Consider the following 27,301-nt stretch of genomic DNA (forward strand, 5'->3'; position numbering starts at 1 on the left):
GGGACTTTGCTGCCTTTTTAGCAATTTATTTCTTTTGTAGAAAAAAAGGATTTGAAACAAATATGGAAAAATATTAATATTTGGCAAGTCTGGACAGTGGGATGTTTTTGTTCATTATATACTTTACATGCATTATGTAGACTGTACTTTACCATATACCTAAAATATTTCATAATTTCATATTATTAATTCCAAAGAAAAGAGAATGGGGGGTGGCACGCTGAAAGAGATTAACCAAAAGAACTTATGGGCATATATGCATAACTCATGTACATGGACAATAGTGCAGTAAAGGTCTGGGGCAGGCAGTGGGAGTAGGGTGGAGGACGTCAATAGGGGGAAAAGGGAGCATCTGTAATACTTTCAACAATAAAGGTAAATTTTTTAAAAAGAAGAGAATTTATATAAAAGAAATAATAGGAAATGTAGACTAAGCTTCACATATAAACACACTCTTCATAGTATTTTTATAATAAGAAGAAAAAGCCCAATGTTATCTAAGTGGAAAATAGTAAGCTAATGGCTAACTGAATCTGGTATGTCCATATGATTGGATTATATAGTCAAAGATAATATTTTTAAGAATAAATATATTAAGTAATGCTAAGTGATAAAGGCAGGATACAAAATGATGTGCAGTATTTCCTCAACTATCTATGTTTATGTGTGTATAAATCTGCATGTGTGTGTTTGTATGTATATGTTTGTGTAGGAAATAAGCCAAACTTTTAATAGTTTGTCTCTGTGTTGAAATATATGGATGGCACCAATTTCTTATTTCTTCTTTTCTGTATCTTAAAAATATAATATGAGGAGCATGTGAACTTTTAAAATAACATACATATTTGAAATGCTTAAGTGTTTAGTGTTTAGCCAGCCATACATGTAAATGATCACATACAGAGACATAACAAAATGCTATTCACATAACAGTACTGCAGTATCTGAGCCAGATGGGTATTAATGGCACTTAATCTGCCTTTTGTTGCCTGTCAGGAATGTGTCAAGTCAAATGGATATGCTTCTGTTTTAAGATCTCCAAGGTATTTGTTAGGTGACCAATATCTACAATGGAAATAGACCCCACTCCAAGCTCCAGGCTCATGTATCCAATGGCATCCCAGACCTCAGGGCTTGTATGGTCCCATAAGCTTTGAAAGTGAACATCGCAAACTAGGTCATCTCCCTCTCCTCCTAATTCCTCCTTTCCTTTTATTTTTTTGCCTCAGAAAATGCCATTTTAGATCTCTCCCACCACCACCCCCTGCCCCCCATCCAGAGGATGCTGTGTTCTGTGCATTCTCTCTCTGGTATATCTCTTAGATGCCTTCCCACCACCTCCCATGCAGGGCCTCCTCTTGGTGTCCTGGTGTGGAACCTCATCACATCTGGTCTCAATCACCACAGCAGCCAGAAATTCCCCCTGCTTCACGTGTCCCCTTCAATTCAAACCATAGCCACTGTGCAGTGTGTTCTTTGGGAAAATGTAAAATGCAATACAAAAGGAAAGCCGAGCATCCCAATACTTTAAAAATTGCACTAAATAAAGACAAGCAATCACTGGTCTCTGCTTGAGAACTAAAGAACAAGGACTGACAGGGATGCAGTACATATAGCACTTCAGCCCACAGCCCCTCCTCTAGGACCAAAACCCAGGCTATCAGAGTGACCTGTGATCACCTTACTGACACAGTCATTACTTACTGCCCAAAGCACATGACTGAGGGGGGAAATGAACATAGCTCCCTCAGTAATGTTTGTATTTTCACTTCTAGGAACTGGAATGTATTCACTCAGCTTATTGGAGAGTAAATGGGGGGAAGGGGTATATATCTACCGAATCTCCTATCTTCTTGTTTTATTAACTTTCATCTTGCTCATGCAGAAAATAAACCAACTAAATGTGTGGGCTAAAATTATTAAAATCTGGAGTAAGCAAAAACTGTTTTAATTCACAAGCAAAACACACAGCATATTTTACAATTCCCAAGGTATGACAATGCTTCAACATTGAGCTTTTCATGCAAATAAACTATAAATATATGTGAATACTCTTCTATTTTCATTTTCTGCACTATTACTTTTTTCTTTTTAACTCATTTGTGGATATTCTAGAAGGTATCAAAGTAACACACTTACGAAATGATGAAATTCACTGAAATGATTTTGAAGTATATGTGCATAAAATTATCTATAATAATAAGTGTAATATGCTAATTAGACTGGACAGCTAAAGGACCTTCCAGATGTCATTCCAGATATCCTTCCGGATGAAACTGCCGCTGCGGGGCTGAGGCAGAGGTGGACTGAAAGGTCCCGGGTTCTATTCCGGTCAAGGGCATGTACACTGGTTGCGGGCACATCCCCAGTGGGGAGTGTGCAGGAGGCAGCTGGTCGATGTTTCTCTCTCATCGATGTTTCTAACTCTCTATCTCTCTCCTTTCCTCTCTGTAAAAAAAAACCTCAATAAAATGTATTTAAAAAAAATTATCTATAATAATAAAAGTGTAATATGCTAATTAGACTGGACAGCTAAAGGACCTTCCAGATGTCATTCCAGATATCCTTCCAGATGAAACTGCCACTGCGGGGCTGAGGCAGAGGTGGTTAGGGGTGATCAGGCAGGCAGACAAGCAGTTAGGGATAATCAGGCAGGCTGGTAGAGTGGTTAAGGGCGATGAGGCAGGCAGGTGAGCGGTTAGAGGCAATGAGGCAGGCAGAGAGAGTGGTTAGGGGCAAAAGACAGGCATGCAGAGTGGTTAGGGGTGATCAGGCAGGCAAAGGTGGTTAGGGGTGATCAGGAAAGCAGGCAAGTGCTTAGGGGCGATGAGGCATGCAGGCAGAGTGGTTAGGGATGACCAGGAAGGCAAGCGAGTAGTTAGGGGGTGATCAGGCAGGCAGGCAGACAGGTAAGGGCAATGAGGCAGGAAGGAGAGTGGTTAGGGCCGATCAGGCAGGCAGGCAGGCAGGCAGGGGAGTGGTTAGGAGTCAGGGGTCCCCCCGCCACCCATGCATGAATTTTGTGCACCAGGTGTCTAGTCCCTCTATAACTGAAAAGTTGAATTATCCCCACCACAAAAAAAAAATGACATTATGTGACACAATAGAGGTGTTAACTAATCCTGTAACGGCAATCATATTGCAATATATACATGCATCAAATCAATGTGTTGTACACCTTAAACTTACGCAATTTATATGTCATGAAGAAAGGAAAGAACCCAGCTGGCATGGCTCGGTGGTTCCTTTCCTGGTCAGGGCACATGCCTGGGCTGTGGGCTCAAGCTCCAGTGTGGCGCGTGCAGGAGACAGCCAATCAATGATTCTCTTTCATCATTGATGTTTCTATCTCTCTCTCTCCCTCTTTCTTCCCCTCTGAAATCAATAAAAATATTTTTTTAAATTCAATCCTTCTTACAATTTTATTTTTCAGTTGGTAAGACTGAGGCTCAGAAAACATGTAATTAACTTGCTCACAGTCACACACTGAGGAGTGTAGAAACAGTATCCATCTGATCCCATCCTTCTGACATCTGATCAGTTATCATTAAACCTACTGGAAAGACAAAATCAAGTATCATCCATTGAGGATAGAATATTGAGACTATGAATCAACGAAGCTAAATGAGATGTCCATGGCTTCCTAGAGAGATAATTATGGGAGCTCTAGAAGTGGAATGGAAGTCTCCTCTCACTTATCCAGGCCTACAATAAAGCATCCTTAGTGGCATTTGAGAAATTCTTCTTTGGGGCCCCTGTGGACTTCAGAGTGCTTGGCACCTCGCATTCCTTCCCACTGAACATGCATGGGATGGATTCCCAGCATGGCTAGTTTAGCAGACTATGTAACAAAGTGTGCAGTGCCTGGACCAATAATAAATGGAAACTTATATCCCTGATTCCTACACTCAATGCTATTCTTGAATTCAGATAGACATCCACACCTGTCCTTTTCTAACCACAGCCTAACTTTCTGGTGCAGCACGGCCTCTTTCCTCACCTTGCCCCTGCTGTAACTTGGCTTTCACTCTGATATTTACTCTTTACTTCAAGTTGAACTCCTTGCAGCACGTGTCCACTGCTTTAGATTGCCTTAAAACTTACCAGGGTAAAAAATGTGCTGAAGAATAAAATATTTAGGCTACAGAATAGATCATGCCCATGAAGGTGCAAAGTCCTTTTTGAGGGTGAGAATGCATGAAATATTTTCACACATTAAATCTGGTAGGATAGCTGCTGATGGAATTTCTATTTTTGGAATGAGAACTGCTCTATGATAGAGGAAATATCAAGTGATAGGGAAGGGAATCCCTCAGGAAATTATCCAAGCTGTTAGAGTCATAAATGTGAGGACAGAGAGGAAAATATTACTCACTCTAGCAGCTTTTCTTTTGGGTGGGAAGTAGGAAGCATCAGTTTCCTGTCGGTGGTACTTTCCAGCTACCCTGCCCTGAAATTAGTACCAAGTGAAATGTGTAGTCACTCACCGCATGGACATTGTCACTCGTGGTCCTTTGTTCTGCATTATCACACTCAGTCTTCAAATTTTACAGGAGACTACAAGTCTAAGAATTTGCAACTGTTCTAAGCAGTGACTCCAATGTTAATACAAAAAAAAAAATCCAAGAAATTCATTTTATTCTCGAAAGAAACAAGCCTGTAAGGAGATTCTGAGCTGACTTGTAAGCAAAGCAAAACAAAGCCCGGGTCCACTGACTGAGAGCCGCGGCCTCCCTTCCACTGTTCTTTGCTTTGGGATGTAAATACTGGCGCAGCGTCTGGTGCCTGCGTTGGAGCTGGAGTGCAAAAGGGCTAAGCAGGTTATCAAAAGTAAGTCACAAACGTTTTAAAGAGATGGTCAGAAACCATCCTCAACTTTCAAATGGAAAGTAAATTTTCTGTGGTGAGGAGTGAAGGAGAGAGGGAAGAAATAAGGGGGGTGGCGGGAGGCGGCGAGGAGGAGGAGATTGATTTCTCTCTTGGATTATTTGTAAAACAATAAATATTTAAGGAAGAGTTGTTTCCACTGTCTCTTCAAAGCCCAGAGTTCTATTATTCCTGTGTCTATTTGATCTGTTTTGAAAATGATCAATGTTTTAAAAGGAAACACGTCTTGGGTAGTGTCTTAAAAAAATAAAACAAAATGTGGAAATTGCAGTCAGTGTTTGCACTGTTCCACCCTGCACCTTATCGTCAAACAATGTTCGTAAAAACAGACCCTGCAGCTCTGGGGTCGGGGTGGGGGGCATCTGGTTTTCTTCAGTTCTAACCAGACCCTTTGCTTTCTTCCTCCTGGATCAGTACAAAAAGCTGTGGAACAGAAACCGGCTGGTCATCCTGGGCCCTTTCTTTGTTCTAGGCTCCGTCAGCCCTAGTGAGTGAGTGTTTTCTCCAAATGAGAGCCTGGCTCTGGACTGTGGTCTGCTTGCTTTTCTCTCTTTCTCACTGGTTCTCACAAGGCAGACATTCCATTGTGCTGAGCAAAGCGGATGCAGAACTCAGAGGTTGCAGGCTCCCGGGGCCACGGGTGCTGCTGAACTGACTTCTCTCCCTGCTCTCACAGGGAACTACAGGCAGCGTGTCCCAGGGATCAATAAGCTCTTGCAGGGCCATGCGAATGTGAGGCTCAGAAGAGAGACTCTAATTAAGCAATTAAACTGTCAGTCGGAGGTCACCTTAAAACAGCCTTCCTGAAAGGGAACATAATGGAGCCATTTTCACGTTGACCATAGAGTCCTGCCTCGCCAGTGCTCCCACTGCTGCCTCAGCAACAACTGCTCACAATGTGTGTCATTCAGGAGCCCGGGGTTAATTAAACTGGCCACTGCAAAGGGATGGAACAAACATTATCACCAAATTTGTTGAAACTTGAGTGCAAGTCCAGCTTTGTCGTTAGGACCCCATGATGCCATTGCCATTTCAATAGAAGTCAGAAGATTCAGTGTCTCTCTTTTTTCACTATGGCAAACTGTAATTCTAGAAAACACACGTCTGCGATGTTATCTAAGTTCTCATGTGGCTCAAAATAGTGAGAATGTCTATCAATAATTGTGCCAGGAAGTGAACTGTACACAGCACATTCCCAACTGTGTCACCTGCAATTTCCCACTGCCCATCACAGAGTGGAGGCAGCAAAAAATGCCCCTTTTCCTTAATTCAGCCATCCATCAAATGATCGGCGTCTTTGGAATACAAAGTCTGCTGCTACGGGTTATATAGAGGGGATGGAAGTTGTGTGTTTTACTGCTCCATTTAAATGTTTTCATTCACCCTGACCGGTTTAGCTCAGTGGATAGAGCGTTGGCCTGCGACTGAAAGGTCCCTGGTTCGATTCCGGTCAAGGGCATGTACCTTGGTTGCAGACACATCCCCAGTAGGAGGTGTGCAGAAGGCGGCTGATTGATGTTTCTCTCTCATCGATGTTTCTAACTATCGCTCTCCCTTCCCCTGGTTCGATTCCGGTCAAGGGCATGTACATTGGTTGCAGACACATCCCCAGTAGGAGGTGTGCAGAGGTGGCTGATCAATGTTTCTCTCTCATCGATGTTTCTAACTCTCTATCCCTCTCCCTTCCTCTCTGTAAAAAATCAATAAAATATAAAATAAAAAAAATAAATGTTTTCATTCATTTCTTCCACTGGCTGAGCCTTGCCTTTAGTTCCACGAATCCAGGAGTGATAGCTTGGGGCTGCCTGTGGGGTTACCCTGCCTCCGCTCGGCACCCCTGGGGACCAGGCCAACTACAGGAGGAGCTCTCCTCCGTGCGGCAGGTGGAATTGCTCTTCTAACCAACGCCTGGTGGACGTGCGCTCCAGGGGGTGACCAGAAGTTTAGTGTGGGCGGGGCTGGCTGTGACTTCAGAAATGAACCCACTGCTGACATCACCTGACCCTTAGTGTCCATTCCGTCAAACTCCAGCATGTTCTCCTCTTTCTAAATACGACTCTTAAACAGGATCCTCTTCCCTAGCTTCTCTCTTTCTGCTTGGGTTCCCCAGGCACTCGATTTTATAAGTGAGCGAGCCCGCTAAGGTCCCCAGGCCATGAGAGAGTGAGTGGTGGGGCCAACCCCAGACACTAGTGCCTGGTGCCCAGCACTTAGTTGACACCAAAGACGGAATGGGCGGATGGGACACAGACCACCCCACTTCAGAGCACAGACACTGTCCACTGCATAGTTAAATCCTAACACTTTTCCTTATGTTGGGCTTATCTGTAAGAGAATTCGCAATGTTCTAAAGTAACCCTAATTTTATTTTCTCTCCCTATTTTTCTACTTGTCTTTTATTCTTCCAGTTCCCTGTATAGGTCATATTTTTTATATTTTACCAAAATACTTATTCTTACTTTAGACTTGCTTGCATTTTAGGGCTGATCCTACTATTAATTTCTACCTTGTATTGATGCTGACCCATCTCAACATCAGTTTTCTTTTTTAAAAAATAAGGAGATGACAGTAAATTATTTCTAATCTCTCATTTTCCAACTTTAACATTCTATGTATCTATGTGTTTATGATTATTAATAATAGTGACTGCTAATATTTCTGTTTCTGACAATCCAAATTGTTATGGGAGTGTGGAGGAAAAAACACACTTGATGCTGGTCTCATCCAAGCACAATTTGCCTCAGTATTAAATGGTGCACTTGAGGTCTATTAAAAATTCCATGAACACAAACATTATCTGGGAACATCATTGGTAGCTGAATATTTTTCTCTTTGCCAGTGACTCTGTATAAGCGACAGGACCATGAAATTAACTTGCATGTCTCCAGAATGAATGATTGGCTTGGTATGAACTGAAACTGCAGAGATATTGTGTAAGATATTGGACAGTAAGTTAAGTTTCACATCCAGTGTCCATCGAGCTGTAAAGGATAGATGGCTGCTGCCTCAATGCCTGCCTTCATAAAGCCCTGGACAACTAACTGTAAGTTGGAGCCAAGCCTCCAGCCTCGCCAGGACATTGCCTGCCTGGTTCCAAACCTCTGCCCACCTCCCATCTCCATAACTGAGTCCACTTGGCAACCATACAGGTCTCTGCCCCAATTTACCTGAACAGTCCTTTTTCACATTTCTTTATATTTTCATACGGGTGATTTATAAATTATAAAAACAAAAATGATTTAGTTTGCGTATGATTTATATAATTTTCAATAAATACATTTGCAAGTAAAAAAATAGCTTATGGTTGGTGTGTGTTCCAGTTTCTCATTCTAAAAGCATGAAATCAATAGGATCAATCTGTCTCTTCTCTAGGTCTCTGTCCTGATAACATGCCTTCATCAGTTATTCCATTTACTTCTTACACTCAGCTGCTCTTTTTCCACCAGCATCTTGCTCTTTTGATATGCTTACGCTTCTCCATATTTAAAAAGATAACTTTCCGTTGATCTTGCCTTCCCTCTAAATCATTCACTTCCATCATTCTGGGAAAGGGCGAAGGTCTGGAGTCTTCCACTACCACACACACCATCTTGGGCCTTACAAAGTCATCAAAGACCAAATCCAATGGTTTTGTTTCAACCTATTCTACCCACGCTCTCTGAGTGTCCTTTCCTCGGTCTCCTTCTCCTCTGTTCCTTCATCTGCCCCTAACTGTTTCCCAGAGTTCACTTGGCCCTTTTGTCTTTACAAAATTCTCCTATAAGTGGACACAGCTACCTCTGTGGTGTGAATAACCATCCAAATATACAGAACTTATCCTCAAATAGATACGTCCAGCTCACACCCCATGCGGAGCACTGAATTCACGTGTTGAACTCCGTAAAGGTTCCAAACTCAGTAGTCTGCCCTTTTACTCAGTTAGTTAATGGCATCACCATTACCTATTCTTCAAGAGAATAGTCTAAACTCTTCTACCTCTCATCACCCAGCCCACCCTCCACCACAGAATTAGCCTCTAATTTCATTCTAAGAGTTATTCAGTATGGCTTTTTTCTCCATCCCCAAGGCCACTGCCCACGGTTTCATAGCTTCCGAAACGGCCTTTATACCATCTTTCTCTGCCAACGGTGTTGTAATAACTGTCTGTTATCATTGTAAAATATGGTTTTGAGTGTATTACTCCTCTGTTTTATAGAAAGCTTTCATTTCACATTCTTCACAGAACATACAAGAGTTTGTCCAATTTGGCATCTTCTATAGTCCCATGGTCTCTACATGTTCTCCAACACATAGCTCACTCCAAGTACAGTGCTCTCCTTTCCTATTCCCAAACGTCTGTGCGTGTTCACACCTCTGTGCACAACTGCCCTCGTTCTCTCCCTACAGTGTCCTCTCCTGGCCCCGCTACCACATTTCTCCCAGAGAATGAATCTTCAGTGTGAAACTTTCTCTGGCTTCCAGGCCTAAATGAGTCACTCTTGTTTTCTCCTGATTATTATTATAATTTATTGGGTCCTAGGTACATTAAATGCTTGGCACTGTGCTGTGACAAAGATTCATAAACAGGCTCTTGTTTTACTGAAGACCTTGAGGCCCAGGACCACAGGTGGGAGGTCCTGGCTCCTAAGGCCACTGCCCCTTCTGGGAGCTCAGGACATCTTCCCCTTCTCGGTGTTGCTCAAACATGCCTCTGAGGGCACTCATCATCAGTGTCATTACGATTATGGGAGCACTAATTGAGAACTTTCTATGTGACAGGCAGGTCACGTGCGTAATTTCAAATACCCCGACAACAAATCTGACACAGATGTTATTACTACCCCCATTTCCTAGTTAAGGAAACTGAAGTGGAATGATTAGCTTTCTCCCAGCTAGAAAGTGGTAAAACCGACTCAGTTCAGGTCCCCTCCACCACAGAGCTAGATTTCCTCACCATGGGACTGCTGGGGTAATTCACTTGGTATATCAGTGTGTTACCCAAGTGCTTAGTGCCATTAGCTTCTGAATGCCCCATTTGTAGTTGGCGGGGACACTCCAACTACTTCATACAGAATGTTCTGATTCCAACAACTTGCTTGGACTAATACTGTTTGGTTTTGACCTTATCTGCCAGACTGGACTCTTCCCAGCACCTGTCTTTGGGTTTATTTTCCAATCTCCATGCCTATGACCAGATCATAGTTGAGGTTTCACTTTTTCCAATCTGTTCCCTCTTACTTCAGTTTAAGTCAAGCCCAGCTGCATGCTGAGATAAGGCAGTGGCTAATAGAAAAGCCAGGCTGTGTATTTATATCTCAGGTAGGGGGGAAAGCCTACTCATGACCACGGGAGGGAAATGATGCATCCATGCTGGGTGTGCCTTTGACCTAGGTCTTGTTTTAGTCCCACACCATTGTACGTTGAATTCTATGGTTTATGGGCTTTATGAAACTGTACTTGGCACCATACAGAGGGAGGGAACAGTGATGGGGAAATGCCCACAGCAGGCAACACTACGAGGTAGACAGCATGTCTCTGGCCCATTCACACGTCTTCTGAAGGCCCCTCTTCTGCTTCAATGCTTGATTTTGCCGTCATCGTTACAGGCTATTTCAGAGAGTGCAGAGGTCCTGGTTTGTAATTATTTTCTTTCCTCAAACTGAAAATATCATCCATTGTCATTTTTGCTTCTAATTATCCCAACTGCAAAGTCAACACTGAGTCTGTCCCTTCCTAAAAGGTAATCTGTTCTCCCACCCACCCACTCCCGGGCTGAATGTAACATTTTTTTCTTTATCTTTAAGTGTTTTTGTTTGTTTGTTAATAAGTATGTATTCCTATTTATTCTGCTTGGCTGTTTGGGTTCCTTGGAATCCTTGTTTTTGTCTTGTTGATGTCTTTCATCAGTTTTAGAAAAGTCTTAGTCATTAGCTCTTCAAATATTGATTCTGCTCCATTTTTCTCTCTTTTCCTTCTGGAATTACAATGAAATGTATGTTATATCTTCTTAACTCTACCCTCTGTGTGTCTTTACCTCTCCTCTGCATTTTTTTATCCTTTTGCTTATCCATACTTTTTGCCAGATAGGTTTTTCTGATATACCTTTCAGTTCACTATTTCTATCTTCATCTCTGTCTACTATGCAAAAAATTTATCTAATATGCAAAAAAAACTTCCACTGAGAATTTAATTTCAGCTACTGTATTTATCCACTTATAAATGTTCAGTTAATTCCTTTTCTTTCTTTCAATGCTACTTTTTATTGTTTGCAACCCTTGCTAAAAGTTTTAAGTTTTACCTTTACTTCCCTAAGCTTAGTAACTATAGTTGTTTACCAACTTGTGTCTGGTAATTTTAGTATCTGGCATATCAGTGTGTTGTTTCCAATGTCTGTTATTAATGTTGTATTGCATTTATGTTATATTATCGTCTCATATATATGATGGTACACTGGCTATTGTATATGAAAAATTATGGGTAGAAATGAGATGTAGGATGAATTTATCTCCCTTAAATTACTGGATGTTCAATGCTTAAATGCACTAGCAGTACAGGGTTCCCATCATTATTCCATGGCGTGAGATTTTGGAGGCCACTCAGGTGACTTGAAGCTAAGAAGCAGCCTCTGTGAAGGCTGTTTTACTCTCATTTTACCTAGGCTTTAGGATGGTTTACCAGGGTCTCCAACCTATTTAGGGTCTGGACTGGAACTTCGCTCCTCTTTGTCCTGAGAGGCTCTCCGTAGTGTTGCTACCTGCTTCTGGATCAGCAAATGCCCTACAGGCAAAAGCAGTCCCAGTACTAGGCTCAGGTCGGCCTCTGACATTAACTCAGAAATTTCACGCTACTTGGGAGGTCTTTCTTGCACTTAGGAAGATGTTTTTAAATATCATCCCAAGTTTTTAAATTGTCTTTTTCAAGTGAGTTGGTGTAAGTTACCATTACAGAAAGTAGATATCCTGCCATAAGTTTGTATAATGCTTTGCTAATTTAGATTCTGAAGACTCATTTAGAAGGTTAATATGTAATCATAATTCAACTGAACTTTTAAGTACATTAATGATTTAATATTATACAATAATACTTACAATTATACCATTAGACTGGACTACTTTGAAAAATCTAAAACAATTTTGATTTTTCTTAAGTTAAATTTGAAAGGTAGCCAGTTGGAGTTTGTATAAGAATCTGTCAGGAAACTAAAATAGAAATATCCATTAGCTAGGAGAATCTGGTTGGTATTTTAATAAAGTGTTACAAAATACAAATAAGAGGTGGAAAACCTTTTGTTAAAAATACTTAAATTAAAACCAAAAAGAAATCTCAAAATTCAATCTCACTTACTCACACATTAAACATATAGCATTAGGTACAGGTGTTGGCAGTAACAGAACCTATCTTTCATCCAAACAACTAATGGCCATATCCCTTCCCTCTCACACCCTTCTCCCAATATATTCTTTCCTATCAGCCACATTTGTTCAAATATCCTGATCTCAAGAAAAGGAGAACCCTCCTAGAGGCTTAAAAATAATTGATTTAAAGTAGCTATGATAAATTCATCCTTCCATTCCACTATACTTACCTAACCTTTATTGCAGCCAATTTTGGACAATGATATGTAAAAGGGCTTCTATGAAAAATTTTCATTTTTGATGAAAAAAATATAAAATGGAAACAACTAACGCTATTTCTTCTCCCTTTTCTCAGATTTGAACTCATTAAAAAATGTTTGGAATTGCTGCAGTCATTTTTTAAAATTGTTTATAGTATTACATGTCTCCTTCCCCCCACCATTAGCGCCCCCCCCCCCCCCCCACACACACACACACGGCCACTCCCGTCCCCAAGGGCAAGCTCCCACTGCCCTGATGTCTGTGTCCATTGGTCATGCTAATATGCATGCATACAAGTCCTTTGGTTGATCTCTAACCCCCCCTCCCTGCCTTCTCCCAAGGTTGGACGGTCTGCTCCATGAGGTCACAAAACAAAAAGCCAACACACTAAGAATGGTAGAGCAGAAACTGAAGTTCTAAACAACCCTGAGATTATCTACCTCCTGGTTTGTATGTAGGTAAAAAATAACTGTCTTCATATTTTAAGTTGCTAATTGGTAGGTTTCCTATGATTTGATGTCCAAAACACTCATAACTAATATATTTGCAAAATATGCTCATATGGCAATGTTTTGACCCAGGTTTGACTCTAGACAAGGCTTGAAATTTGTGCCACTTACTATAATACAAGAGTCCTGAGGTTCAAGATCAAAGTCAGTGAAGTTCAAGAGAACACGGTGATTTCTTTCCGCTCGAATGACCCAGGAACAGTCAGTGTTACTTCTATAAGGACTGGGGTAATTTGGAGAATGAATCTCTCCACTGGGAGCCAGGAAAATCCCACCACAACCTGCAAGTAGAAAACCCAATTCATTAATGAGACGAAACCCTGATACATAAAACTTTACCCATAACAAGGAGATACTTTGACTACCACTTTTATGTAATCTATGCCAAACATTTTGTAGACATGAATATCCACTATTCATTCATCCAAACAAAACAAATAAGAACAATTAAGAAAATACTTCAGATATTTTATACTAATGCCAAAAGTTATTTTAAAAATACTGAAAAGTTGCCTGGCCAGTGTGGCTAAGCAGTTGAGCATCAACCCAGGTACCAATAGGTTGCCAGTTCCATTTCTGGTCAGGGCACTTGCCCAAGATGTAGCTCTACCCCCAGGGGGCGCCGTGCAGGAGGCAGCCGATCCATAATGTTTCTCTCTTATCGATGTTTCTATCTTTCTATTCCTCTCCCTTCCTCTCTCTCTAAAAATCAAGAAAAACATTTTTTTTAAAAAAATACTGAAAAGTACGTGCAAATGAAATCATGTTTTCATAAAGCTATAAAATGCCTTGTCATGCTTCTCTAACAATATAGTAAACTGTAAGGATAACACATCTCCTTCCAAGAAATTGATTACTTCAGTAATGTATGCTTCTATAAATAATTTAATATCTGCCTTTTAAATTACATATGCATAGCCCATGAACACAGAAAACACCATTTTCATGTGTGGTGAAAGCCAGGGGAGAGGGGCTGCAGGGGGTAAAGGTGGGCAAAGGGGGTGAAAATGAGAAACATCTGTAATAGTGTTAAACAATAAACAAAATTAGTATTCGGGACCTGGTACATTTATTCAGTTTTTTATTCTTACGTTATTATCAAATACCCATCAATGTCCACCTCTATGACCCATTATTTCTTGGATTGATAATGATACAAAGCAATAATGGAAACATTCAATATTATCTATCTATCCATCCTATCTAATAATAGACAAACATGGTAATTGACCGTACCTTTGCTAGGCTTCCCATTGGCTAATCAGCACAATATGCAAATTAACTGCCAACAAATATGGCGGCTAATTTGCATACTGCAGGCAGGGTGGGACAGCGCCATCCCCGCTGACCCGCCACCATCTGGGCCTGCTATCTGCAACCCGGGGCGGCGGGCATCCTGTGTGCGACCCAACCCAGGGCGTCCGGGCTGGACAGCGAAGGCTTGAAGGCAGCTCTGGCCAGAGAAGCGAAGGCTTGAAGGCAGCTCAGGCCCAAGCAGCAAAGGCTTGAAGGCGGCTCTGGCCAGAGCAAAGGCCTGGGTCCTGGGTGCCGGAGGTTAACCAGTGCTGGCAGCCAGGGGAAGGGAGGGCCTATTGCACAAATCTTTTCGTGCAACAGGCCTCTAGTATTTATATAAAAGCCTAATCAACCATTTGACTGGTAGCTATAACATGCAATGACCATCAAGGGGCAGATGCTTCAACCGGTAGCTATGATGCACACTGACCACCAGGGAACAGATGCTCAATGCAGGCGCTGCCGAGCTGCAGTGACTTGGCAGCTAGGGTTCTCGGGTGACTCACCAGGAACCAGAGAGTAGGGAGCCAGTTTCTGGGGTACATCACCAGAGAACCGCCCTCTCGCAATCTGGGACCCCTCGGGGGATGTCAGAGAACTGGTTTTGACCTGATCCCCGCAGGCCAGGTAGAGGGGCCTCTAGTTTTCTAACAACTGCAAATCGTTTTGGGGTAATCTAAATAATATGTATTTATAATTATAATTAAACTAGAGGCCCGGTGCACAAAGTTTTGGGATGGGGGGGGGGTGTCCTTCAGCCCGGCCTGCACCCTCTCCAATATGGGACCCCTTGGGGGATGTCCAACTGCTGGTTTAGGCCCGATCTTTGCTGGCCTGATTGCCCCCAACTGCCCTCCCCTGCCAGCCATCTTGTGGTGGCCATCTTGTGATGATGTTGCATGTGACGCCACCTAGGCTCTTATTATATAAGATTCATACATTATTGACTTCAGGAAACATGAGATATACTTGTTATATTACCTTAAGAGTTACAAAAGTGGGGCCATAAGGTAGCTTGAGGTTACATTTTTGCTTTGGCACTTTCTAGAAGTCACTAACTTTTCTATGCTTTGATTTCCTCTTTACTATGATGAGTGTAAGAAATGAACTACCCTCTTAGGGTGGAAAGGAGATGAGTCTTATAGAATAGTAAAGTTCCTGGCACATGGTAAGCATTCAATAAATTCAGATAATATGAGTAGTTGTACAGGTTAATATCTGCTAAAATATTTTGCACATTAAGTTTTTAGTTAAACAATCTGCAACAGGTAATTTATTCAGATTGCCTAAGTTCTTGGGCAGAATGTCACTATCTAACCCCTGGTAACTCCTTGGAATTCACAAATTTAACATTTACAGTTTTGACATTTGCCAAGAATGCAAGGGTCTAAACCAGTGATGGCGAACATATGACACGCGTGTCAGAGGTGACATACAAACTCATTTTTTTGGTTGATTTTTCTTTGTTAAATATCATTTAAATATATAAAATAAATATCAAACATATAAATCTTTGTTTTACTATGGTTGCAAATATCAAAAAAAATTTTTTTTCTTTCTTTTCTTTTCTTTTTTTTTTATTGCTTAAAGTATTACAAAGGGAATTACATATGTGTTCTTTTTTTCCCCCCCGCCTTTGACAGTCCCCTAGCCTCCCCTATCCCCCGGTGTCTTATGTCCATTGGTTATGCTTATATGCATGCATACAAGTCCTTTGGTTGATCTCTATATGTGACACAGCACCAGAGTTAAGTTAGGGTTTTTCAAAATGCTGACACGCCAAGCTCAAAAGGTTCGCCATCACTGGTCTAAACTGGGGCGTGAAGAAATTTACCACTTTGCTGCTTCCCAGCTTAAGGCTGGTGAACAGGCACAAGTCCTTAGAGAGGAAGTGAATCTAACCAGTCACCCACTCCCACTCTCACCACTGATTCACATATGTTCCTTGTTTTCACATGCACTGTGACTCTTCAGAAGTTAAAATCTATCCTATTTTTCAGGGAAGAGTACATGCCAAAGCAGTATTCACCACTAGGGAAGTCACAGAGTTGTCAGGGTGGAGCCTTCATACCTCTCTCCAATCATTTCATCAAAGTTCACAAGGGCTAGGCTTCAGTACTTTGAGATTTCTCTTTGGTTCACTCACCTCCAGGGACAGCCTGCCATGAGACATTGAAGCCTCTCCCACTGATCATGCTGTCAGTCTTAAATCGGATGGCAAGCTCATGTCCTGTGCTGGAGACCTGCATGGGATTCTCAGGTGACCTCCGGGTACACAGCTGGGCTATTCTGGGAGAGTGGAAATCGGGGCCTCCATAGATCTAGGATAGGAAAAAAAGAACTTAAATGAGGGGAGATATTTGAGCAAATACAGCCCTCCATGACTCACTTTGCCACCAGCTCTTGAACTTTATTATCACTAGAAATTGCAGTCTTGGCCTCCCTGGGTGGGGATGAACTGTAAACTTGAGCTGGATTTTCAAAGGCACTCCCTCTGCCCTGGGAACTCACAAGTTGCACCACCCACGAAATGCTTGCTTATTTTATCAGCCAGAATTGCAGAGCTGAACTGTATCGATGATTCCAGAGTGTCCCCTACCTCCCCTCTTCCTCTTTTTCATGTCTCCAAAGGGATTTCCTGCTTTCTTTGGCAGAGGCATTGCTGGTCATGTAGAATCAAGTCTGATTTTCTAACTCTTCTACGTACTTTAAAGCCATCTTGTTGGTGAAAATTCATTGAAGGCTATTGATCTCCCAGTTATATTTTTAAGATTTTCCACTTTGTAATCTGAATATTTTATAAGATTAGGCATTTAATTAATATTTCTGCTTCTTCAGAAGGAGTGAGTCTATGGCCATACCACCCTGACATGCCAATCTCGTCAGAAGGAGTGAGAATATAACCTGTAGAGTGTGTTCTCTGGTATCCTCAGGAAAGGAATCCTTCCCCTTTCCAGGATGCCCATGCTCAGGAATATGACCAAGAGCATCCAACTTTGCTCAGGAATTGCCCTGTGCTCGGCCTCAGTCTCTGGATGGTTTCCCCTAGCTTTATCTCAGTTGTCCTCAGACCTAGGCTCCTCCAATTTGCAACTGTCTATTTGACTGGGCTCTAACATCCCAGTGATGCATTCCCCCCAGCAAGGACTCCTTTGGTCTCACATCCAGCATCTCGCAAGCAAGTCTAGTCCAGCCCAGGCCGGGCCTCCAGGACACCTCACACACCAGTGGATCCTGCTTAGCCAGTGTATGTGTTGCATGGAACAGGGTGGGGAAGATAATCAAACAGAAGATATTAAAAAATAAAATTAAGGCCCTAGCCAGGTGGCTCAGTCAGTTGGGACATTGTTCTATACACCAAAATGTTGCAGGTTTGATTTTTGGTCAGGGCTTCCAGTCAAGATGGTGGCATAGGTAAGTGCAGTACTCATATTCTTTCATAACCACATCAAAATTACAACTAAACTACAGAACAACCGTCTATCAGAATTATCTGAAATCTAACTGAACAGAATCCTGCAACTAAGCATAGAAAGAAGCAGCGACATCGAGATTGGTAGGAGGGGTGGAGATGTGGAACAAACTGGTCCCACACCGACATGTGTCAGATAGAAAAGGGAGAGCGAGCCTGGCCAATGTGGTTCAATGGATTGGGCATCAACCCATGCACCAAGAGATCACCAGTTCAATTCCCAGTCAGGGCTCATGTCTGGGTTGGGGGCTTGATCCCCAGTAGGGCCATGCAGGAGGAGCTGATGGATGTTCCTCTCACATCAGTGTTTCTCTCTCTCTCTCTCTCTCTCTCTCTCTCTCTATCTCTCTCCCTTTCTATCTCTAAAAACTCAATAAAAAAAAAAACAAATTTAAAAATAGGGAGGGATCTCAGCTACTAAGAAGCAAGGGGTTCCAGGCCCACACTAAGCCTCCAGCCCAGGGTTCCAGTGCCAGGAAGAGAAGACCATAACCTCTGGTTGTAACAGGGCTTGGGTTGAGTGAGATGGAGGGCTTCTAGAGTCCCAGGTGTTCCTGTTAAAGGGTTCACGGCAAGTGAAAAGGAGTCAGTTACCTTTGCAGCCTTACCCATAAGACTGTCAGCTAAAATTTTACAGGCCAGAGGGAGTGGGAAGACATATTCAAAGTGATGAAAAGCAAGGTCCTACACCCAAGATTACTCTACCTAGCAAAGGTGTCATTTAGAATCGAAGAACAGATAGAGAGCTTCTCAGATAAGAAAAAGCTAAAGGAGTTCATCACCACCAATTCAATATTACATGAAATGATCAACGGTCTTCTTTAAGAAGAAGGGGGCGAAGGGATGTCAAAAATATGAATTACAAAATGGCAATAAATACATGTCTATAAAAAAAGAAAATGATTGCAGAAAATAAAAATTGAAAATTTATGAAACTGGATAAAACATCACTGAACAGGATGCTCTGGATTTTGAGTAACAAAAAAGAAAATGAGGCAGTTTCCCTTCATTTCAGAGAGATAAGATGACATCTTATAAGAAAACTGACAGAATTTACAATCAGAGGCTGTTTCTGAGTTTATCATATGATTCTCTTTTTTATATTTACGATATTTGTGCATTGATATATTGGGCTAAAGGAATAAGTGGTAGCATTTTCAACTTTAAAATAAATAAATTTTTTTTTTAAAGAAGAAGATATTAATCCCCTACCATCAGGTCTTGAGAAACTTAAATTTGTGGAAGAAAGACAATTTTGGACAACAGTTTTCAAGCATATTAGTGTTTGGGTCCTTCCCTCTGCCCCACGTGTGTGATCATAATCCTATGCTCAGGGTGGGAACCAGGAAAGCAGTGCTCAGTGAGATTTGTGTGCTGTGCCCTCCCACCTCTGTGCTCTGTGCTGCTTTCCACCTCCTGTTACTCTCCCCGGTCCCCGAGGCCCCCTGCCCTTGCCCACCCTCAAGGAAGCTGTTGATGGATAGGGAAAACTCTCAAGTGTTCCCTGGGGAGAGAGAGTAAGAACAACAAGCCTACTTTGGGGGAGTATGTGATTTGAATCTATAATGATTTCTTTGTCCAATTAATTCCCTCAGTCATGCGGGAAAGACCAAAATGAATGAAACTGCTGTTGCACAGAGGCCTGAGCGCAAGGACTGTAATCGCCAAGGAATGAAGCACTGACAGCTTCATGCTTATTTTCATGAGGAGGAGCTGTGTTTGTGTGGCCCGCTCCGTCCCATCCAAAGCAGGACTTGGGGAAGAGCCCTGTGTGGCCCTCTCCACGTCCACGTATGCAAATGCAAGGAGCAGCACTGCTTCTTGTTTCTGAAGATTTCCCTGCCCCCTCGCCCTGGGCGCAGTTCTCAGAGCATGAAACTGACAGCATGTGCTCCTAATCATCCAAGCCCAACAGGCAGCACGTATTTGGAGAGAACATCGGGTCCCAGGGTTTAGTGCTAACAAAGAAAACTTGCACATTGGCAAAATATTCTTTGTTTTCCCTGCCCATGGGTCCCCTTGAGAATACAAACAAAACGGATGTGAGTTGGCTAGGCCTAGAAGCCTCCATAAGAATAAACACAACCACTTCTGCTTCCCTTCTTACTGGGCTGGGCTCACAAAAGACCATCACAGGGACCAGAGGGAACTAACTGCCCACATCAAGCAATTGTCTAGGTTTATTGCACCAAGGAGTGGATTTCCTTTCCGGCTTTATGCCGGTTCGGCTCCTTTCTCAGAGACTGAAGAAAAACCAGCCAGTGTTTCCACGACCCAAACAACAGAAAGGCACTTTAGGCTTTCACAAACAACACCAACGGTTAACATATGACTCTTCAAAAGAGGGAAAGTTGGAAAGAATTTCAGGGTGTGGTTCATTCGATTACAGCATATGACTAAACTTTAGGGGAAAGAGAACTGGTCTGGTGATCAGAGATTTAAAAATGTGCTTTTAGCAAATTCTTGGGATATGAAACATTTCAAAGCCTATGGTTTTAATCTGTTTTGAACATTTCTTTCTGCTCTGTTAGCTCCATTTACTGTTATAATCAAGTCAGCATTCCAGGGTTATGAGTAACCGAATGGCTTTTGAAAAATGCAATGGCCAGTATCTGGACATGGATTTTTGAGGGAGAAAAACATTGACTCCTGCTTAAATTTGGTGAAAACCAAGTAAGCCCAATACAGTGAGGTCCTACTTGGCTCTCTCAGCACAACAGGAAAGGATAATGTGCAAGATGGGTCAAAATAGCCAGCAGTGCTTCTAGGCCACACACCCACCAAGGGTAACAAATTTTGAAACCACTTGCTAACACCTTATCAGTATCTGTGGTCTGAGGGATGGAAAAAAATCATTTTATCATGTAGACAAAAAAGGGGCCACATACTAAATCTGACAAGCCCTGGGAGACCAGCATGGTAGGCCGTAAAACTCAGATACCAAACTAACCAAATAGGATGGTTTGAACATAAAACTTCCTAACTAAAAAGCAGGTCATGATGGGTAGTCACATCCTAGGACTATAGCTTCTTTATCAAAGGTCAGTCTTTACCTTAACCTGAGCCTGCCTATTGCCATTTTGCATCTAAGAAAACAAACCTTGATAATGTCAGAGTAATCTCCTTTTACAGACCACTCAGAGCAAGAGACCACAGAACTGCTCATGGTTATCTTGTTCCCCCAAACCATTTCTATGGTGCTCTGAATGTTAATTATTGACTATCCTGAACCCACCAATGTAAAAGAAGTATGCATCTCTCTTGTTTTACTCTTTATCTAATCCCAGAGATTTCCCTGCGTTGCTTTCTCCCGCCTCCCTAATCTACCACCAATGGATTTCATGTAACCCTCCTTATGCCTGCCCCTTCCTTTGACTCTAATATATAAAACTAGAGGCCTGGTGCACAAAAATTTGTGCACTCGGGGTCGGGGGGTCCCTCAGCCCGGCCTGTGCCCTCTTGCAGTCTGGGACCCCTTGGGGGATGACCACCTGCTGGCTTAGGCCTGCTCCCCAGGGGATTGGGCCTAAGATGGCAATCAGACATCCTTTTGGCAGCCCGGCAGCCCTCGGGGGATGTCCACTTGCCAGTGGGGGGCAGACCTAAGCTGCAGTCGGGCATCCTTAGCGCTGCTGAGGAGGAAGGAGAGGCTCCTATCACTACCGCTCTACTGGCAGCCATCAGCCTGGCTTGTGGCTGAGCAGAGCTCCCCCATGTGGGCACGCACTGACCACCAGAGGGCAGCTCCTGCACTGAGCATCTGCCCTCTGGTGGTCAGTGTGTGTCATAGTGACTAGTCATTCCCAGTCTTTCTGCTGTTAGGGTCAGTTTGCATATTACCCTTTTACTATATAGGATAGAGGCTTGGTGCACAGGTGGGGGCCGGCTGGTTTGCCCTGAAGGGTGTCCTGGATCAGGGTCAGGGTCCCGCTTGGGTGTCTGGACAGCCTGGGTGAGGGAATGATGGCTTTTTGCAGCTGGTCACACCCCCTTCAGGGTGGGGGTCCCCACTGGGGTGCCTGGCTAGCCTGGATGAGGGGCTGAGGGCCGTTTTCAGGCTGGCCAGTGACTGAAGCTCCCAGCCTCTCCTTTTTTTCTTTTTTTTTAATTCTGGGATTTATTTACCTTCTATAATTGAAACTTCGTTGCTGTCACTGGAGCTAAGAGCCGGCTCCGTGGCCATGGCCAACTGAAAGCAGGTATCTGGGGTTTGTTTAGCTTCTATAATTGAAACTTTGTTGCTTTCGGAGCTCAGAGCTGGGCCGCAGCAGGCAGGGAACCTTGGCTTCCTCCATCACTGGAGCAAGCAAGCCTCCTGCTCGCTTCAGCTGCGTGGCTGCTGGCCACCATCTTCGTTGGTGGTTAATTTGCATATCACCCTGATTAGCCAATGGGAAGTGTAGCGAATGTACGGTCAATTACCCTTTTGTCTTTTATTAGATAGGATAAGCTGAAAAACTGCCATTCTCCAGAGTATTTGTTGAGATTGTTGCTTTCAGCAATTGTCAGTTTGGCTCAAATAAACTCATGAAAATTCTCTACAGGTTTGGATGTTTCTTATATCAACAAATAGAGGCCCGAGCACAAAATTCATGCACTTGAGGGGGAGGGGGCGTCCCTCAGCCTGGTCTGTATGTTCTCGCATTCCAAGAGCATTCAGGCAATGTCTGACTGATGGTTTAGGCCCGCTCCCCACAGGAAGCAGGCCTAAGCTGGCAGTGGACATCCTTAGTGCTGCTACAGAGGCAGGAGAGGCTCTTATCAGGGCTTCCGCTGCACTCACCAGCCATGACCCCGACTTCTGGCTAAGTGGCACTCCCTCTGTGGTAGTGCACTGACCACCAGAGGGCAGCTCCTTCATTGAGCATCTGCCCCTGGTAGTCAGTGTGCATCATAGCGACCGGTCATTCCGCCATTCAGTTGGTTTGCATATTAGCCTTTTATTATATAGGATTATTATTAGTGCAATTTATTACAGCATTTTCCACCTGACTTGAATACAGTGGGGCCTTGACTTATGAGTGTCCCGACTAACGAGTTTTTCGAGATACGAGCCGTCTCTTGGCCGATTTTTTGCTTTGAGTTAAAAGCTAAGTTCGGGTTATGAGCCAGCTTAAGATACCCCACCGCTAGTTGGCACAGCGAACGTCACAGTGAACGCCACAACATCAGCCCAGCATCACGTGTCTCACTCATTCACTTTTTGATTTGACATACAAGTAATTTGAGTTATGAGCTCCGTCACGGAACAAATTAAACTTGTAAGTCAAGGCCCCACTGTATTTGCAGAGAGGTCAAATAAGATTTTTTAACAAAAAGTAAGGAAGAGCCCTAGCTAGTTTGGCTCAGTGGATAGAGCATTGGCCTGCTTACTGAAGGGTCCCAGGTTCAATTTCAGTCAAGGACACATGCCCAGGTTGTGGGCTCCATTCCCTATTGGGAGTTTACAGGAGGCAGCCGATCAATGATTTTCTCTCATCATTGATGTTTCTATCTTTCTCTCCCTCTCCCCTCCTCTCTGAAATCAATTTTTTTTTAAGTAAGGAAGATACTTATTTTAGCCTTAAGAAAAAACTCACAAAATATTTAAGGGCCTCAAAGTATCCCCCCAAACCCTGATTTTGATGGAACATTGGGAGACTACCTTGTCCTAAAAACATAAGCCCTAAGCAGACTGCAGCCACTTCTCACAGCCCTTCCTGTGCAGTCACAGTAAGTGCCCGGCTTGAGTGCTGCTGCCTGCAGTCCCTGCTTTGTCCTTCTGTCCCCAGGCAGCTTGCAGGGAGCAGCCCCAGTCTTTGCTTTCTCACGTAATGGGTGTGACAAAGCCCAAAGCACAATGAACCTATTTACATTTGCCAACTACGCTGTGGATATGAACATGAAGGTTTTGGAACATTTCACATTGAGGAAAAATGTGCTGCCAGCCTTTTGTAAGTGTCCAGGGTTTTATGCAACTGAGAAATACCCTTGCTAGCAAGAGGGACCATCTGAAGATTCCACATTAGAGTGTTAGTCGCACTTCGTACTGTGAGTGTGAATTTCGGTTGCCACCTTGTTCTCTCCTCCCCAAAATCAGGTCTTCTGAGATGGAGTCATGACTTGGCAACAGAACTTACATGATGATGAGGGGATGGGTTCACCCAAGGACTTACCAGCTCTGTCTTTGATATATTCCCTGCAGCATATCCTCCTTTATAGATACTTGAGCTGCTAAATGCAGTTCCTATGCCTACATGCCTCTTCTGGGCAATGCCCTATTCCTAGGTATGAGTGACCTGCAACCACTCAGTGAGGGCATGACTCGAGAACCCCATTTCTTTTCAAGGAAAGAATCTGTTTTGTAATTAAAGTTTTTAAGTGTTAAAGATTCCTTGAAATACCTGCCACTCATTTCAATATCTGGCATACTGCCTACCTCTATCTTTTCATTACCGGCTTACATGAAGTGCTGAGTAGTGGATGCATTCAGTTGATAGTAACACTGTTCTAATAACCTGGCTACTAATTAATAACAGGAAAGGAGTAAAGGGAAGGCCAGATACTAGAGGCATGACATTTGTACAGCTTTGCCAGGAAGCTGCAGTTTAACACTCTCCAGGCCTGATTCCTGCATATTGCTGGGGAAAGGGACTGGACAATGGACGCATGCCCAGTAGGGTCTGGATGATGTGGGAAGGTGCTTGCCTGTCACTCATACCTAGGAATAGGGCGTTGCCCAGAATAGGCATGTAGGGATGGGCACTGCGAGCACAGGAAGATTTGGTATTTAAACTGAACAAAGAAGTCCTCCTTCTTGGTGCTCTTGGTCCTCTTGAGCTCCTGGCTCTCCTGTGACATGGGGCACACTCCCTGCATCTGCCCACCAGCTCAGGGCCATGTGGACCCACACAATGGACTGATGGACTGGGACTAGCCTGTTGTTGTACCAGACTCAATTCCACTACGAAACAGAAATTCTGGGCACTGACTCTGCTTCTAGCTCTGCTGAAGCCCTGGCTACCCATTTTCCAGGACTGATTTAAGGGATATGAGACTTTGCTACCCAAAGTATATAATTTCACATGAATAAGCCTTTCTATCCCATCTCATTCTCCTGTGGGAATCTTAGAAAATTCTTTTGCTTAAGATATCGAAAGAAGCAGACCCCAAGATCCCAGTGGGAAAGGGATACCCTAATCTCAGTAGCAACAGAGGAATTTTACCTGTGCAATCCTCCGATAACAATAGCTCTTCCACTCACCATCCTTGTAGTCATGGGAAAACCCATCAACCTTTCTGAGCCTCTGTTTGACAATGGTAAAATGGGGACAAAATCCCCCCCTCCCCCCACTTAACTCACAGGAGTATTGAACATTGAAGTGGGGGAAATGGATGTCAAAATCCCTTTGTAAACCACCATAAATGTGTGCTATTATGGTGTGTCAATCATAGACACATTTGTGTTTTCATTCATTAAATACATATAGAGTGTTTGCTATTTGACAAGCAATCTGTGGCCCTAGGGAAATAGCAGTAAAACAAAACAAAAGCACCACAATACCCAGCCCTCATGGTGTCTAAGTTCTACCAGATATGTAGAGAGAAACACTTGTCATGACTGTCACATGCAATAGCATCCGCTTTCCTATGGTGATAGTTCTGTGCATACTTAGAAGCCTTACATTTTGCAGGTGGGTCAAAGTTCAGGATGTCTACCCCATGTATAATCCCCTAATGACTAGATTCCTGCGATAAAGAACTGACTGTAATAGATTCCCAAAGGCCACTGAAATTATCTGAGACAAACCCTTTGCAGTAATGTTGGAAAATGCCTCAAACTGTCTAAGTGACCACTTTGTTCAAAGCCTCTGCAGCAGATGTGCTTCGCACCTGGCCCCACGTGAACCCCGTCAGGTTGCAGCTGCAGGTACGGTGGACAACTCCTCTGCTTACTGCCCTGCCCCACCCCAGTGCCCGCAGCCCACGGCCTTCCCTGCACGCACTCTGCCTCCCCAGTGCCTTTCCCAGGCTGCAAGTGTGGGGCACTAACCATGCCAAGTACTTCCTCCATCAGTGGGGGTGGGACTGCAGGACCAATGCTTCAGCTCGGTGTCCTGAGAGGGATGATTCTGAAGAGTAGTCCTCACTAGAGCTCAGAGGGTCCCAGCAGGATGAAGCCCAGGTTGCTCACAGAGCCTCCCTTTACTGGCTCTTCATCCTGCACCCTTCCTCACGTGCTCCCTTAATGCCTGCTTCCTGGCATCGCCTCCTAGAAGCTGCCGGCCACCACGCCCTTGAAGCACTTCTTTTAGAGAAAGCCAAACTGAGATGTTAATCCCATGTGTCTGCAAATGTCATCAAAATTTCTAATAGAACACCGATCGGAATACTGGAAAGAATGTAGGGATTTTTGCAGTGATTTCCAATTCTACCCCAGATTTTGGAATGTGTTGAAAAACAATGTAAATTCCTACCTCCAGGACGTCAAACCTGCAGCTTTCATGATACTCCACATCAAAGTCGTGGATGGTGAGCTGAATGCTACTCCCAGGAGCAGTGTGAATGTACCATATACACTCCTTGCTGGGGGGGTACGTGTTTGGGTATCCAGGGCTGCTGAAGGAGCCCATGGCCCCAGACAACTCCGCACCACAACCTGTTAAAACAGCAAGGCTCAGTCAGTTCCAAGTGAGCTCTGGCCAGTGGGAAGAATTTAACAATCCAACTAATCAAAAGGTAATTGAATTAGACTTAATAAATGAATTCGGCAATGTAGCAGGATACAACATTAATGCTAAGAAATCCATGGCATTCCTTTACACCAATAGTGAACTTACAGAAAGTGAAACTACAGAAGCAATCCCATTTACCATTGCACCAAAAAAATTAAAATACCTAGGAATAAACTTAACTAAGGAGGTAAAAGACTTATATGCCGAAAACTACAGGACACTGAAAAAAGAGATAGAGGAAGACATAAACAGATGGAAGAATATACCGTGTTCATGGATTGGTAGAATCAACATCATCAAAATGTCCATACTACCCAAAGCAATTTATAGATTCAATGCAGATAACTATTTTAAGAGAAAAATCATAAAGTTACAGTAAAGCTATACTTAAGCAGCTATAAACAATGAGGAAAAAATCATGGCTACAGGTTATTACATTTATTCTTTTTAAAAAGCATGATTATATTTTTTGTGCAATAATTTCCAGTCCTTATTCTCATCACATTAAACCTTTGGTAATATTTTCAAAATGTCATTCTAATTTTTAGATTTTTTTTTTCATTATATGTAGGTAAGAATTTCAAAGTAGGAAGTACAATGGAAGCAAAAGAAACCATCAACAAAACAACAAGAAGGACCACTGCATGGTAGAACATATTTGCCAATGTTATATCCAATAAGAGCCTATTCTCCAAAATTTACAAGGAGCTCATATATCTTAACAAAAGGAGGATAAACAATCCAATAAAAAAAATGGGCAAAGGACCTAAATAGACAATTTTCGAAAGAGGACATACAGAAAGCCAAGAGACATATGAAAACATGCCC

At 43.0% G+C, this 27,301-nt stretch overlaps 1 protein-coding gene across 1 annotated transcript in view; it reads right to left on the reverse strand.

Moving 5' to 3' along the window:
* Positions 1-27,301, reverse strand: part of CUBN (cubilin) — a gene marked incomplete at its 5' end in the record, with an annotated part of 224,139 nt that overhangs the window by 142,632 nt on the left and 54,206 nt on the right. The window contains 3 exons of the mRNA XM_006766043.2: positions 13,103-13,272; positions 16,434-16,608; positions 26,216-26,397. Of these exons, the coding sequence (XP_006766106.1) occupies positions 13,103-13,272; positions 16,434-16,608; positions 26,216-26,397 (527 nt within the window). The remainder of the gene's footprint in view (positions 1-13,102; positions 13,273-16,433; positions 16,609-26,215; positions 26,398-27,301) is intronic.

Source organism: Myotis davidii, unplaced genomic scaffold (genome assembly GCF_000327345.1).
Source record: "Myotis davidii unplaced genomic scaffold, ASM32734v1 scaffold1120, whole genome shotgun sequence".
NCBI lineage: Eukaryota > Metazoa > Chordata > Mammalia > Chiroptera > Vespertilionidae > Myotis > Myotis davidii.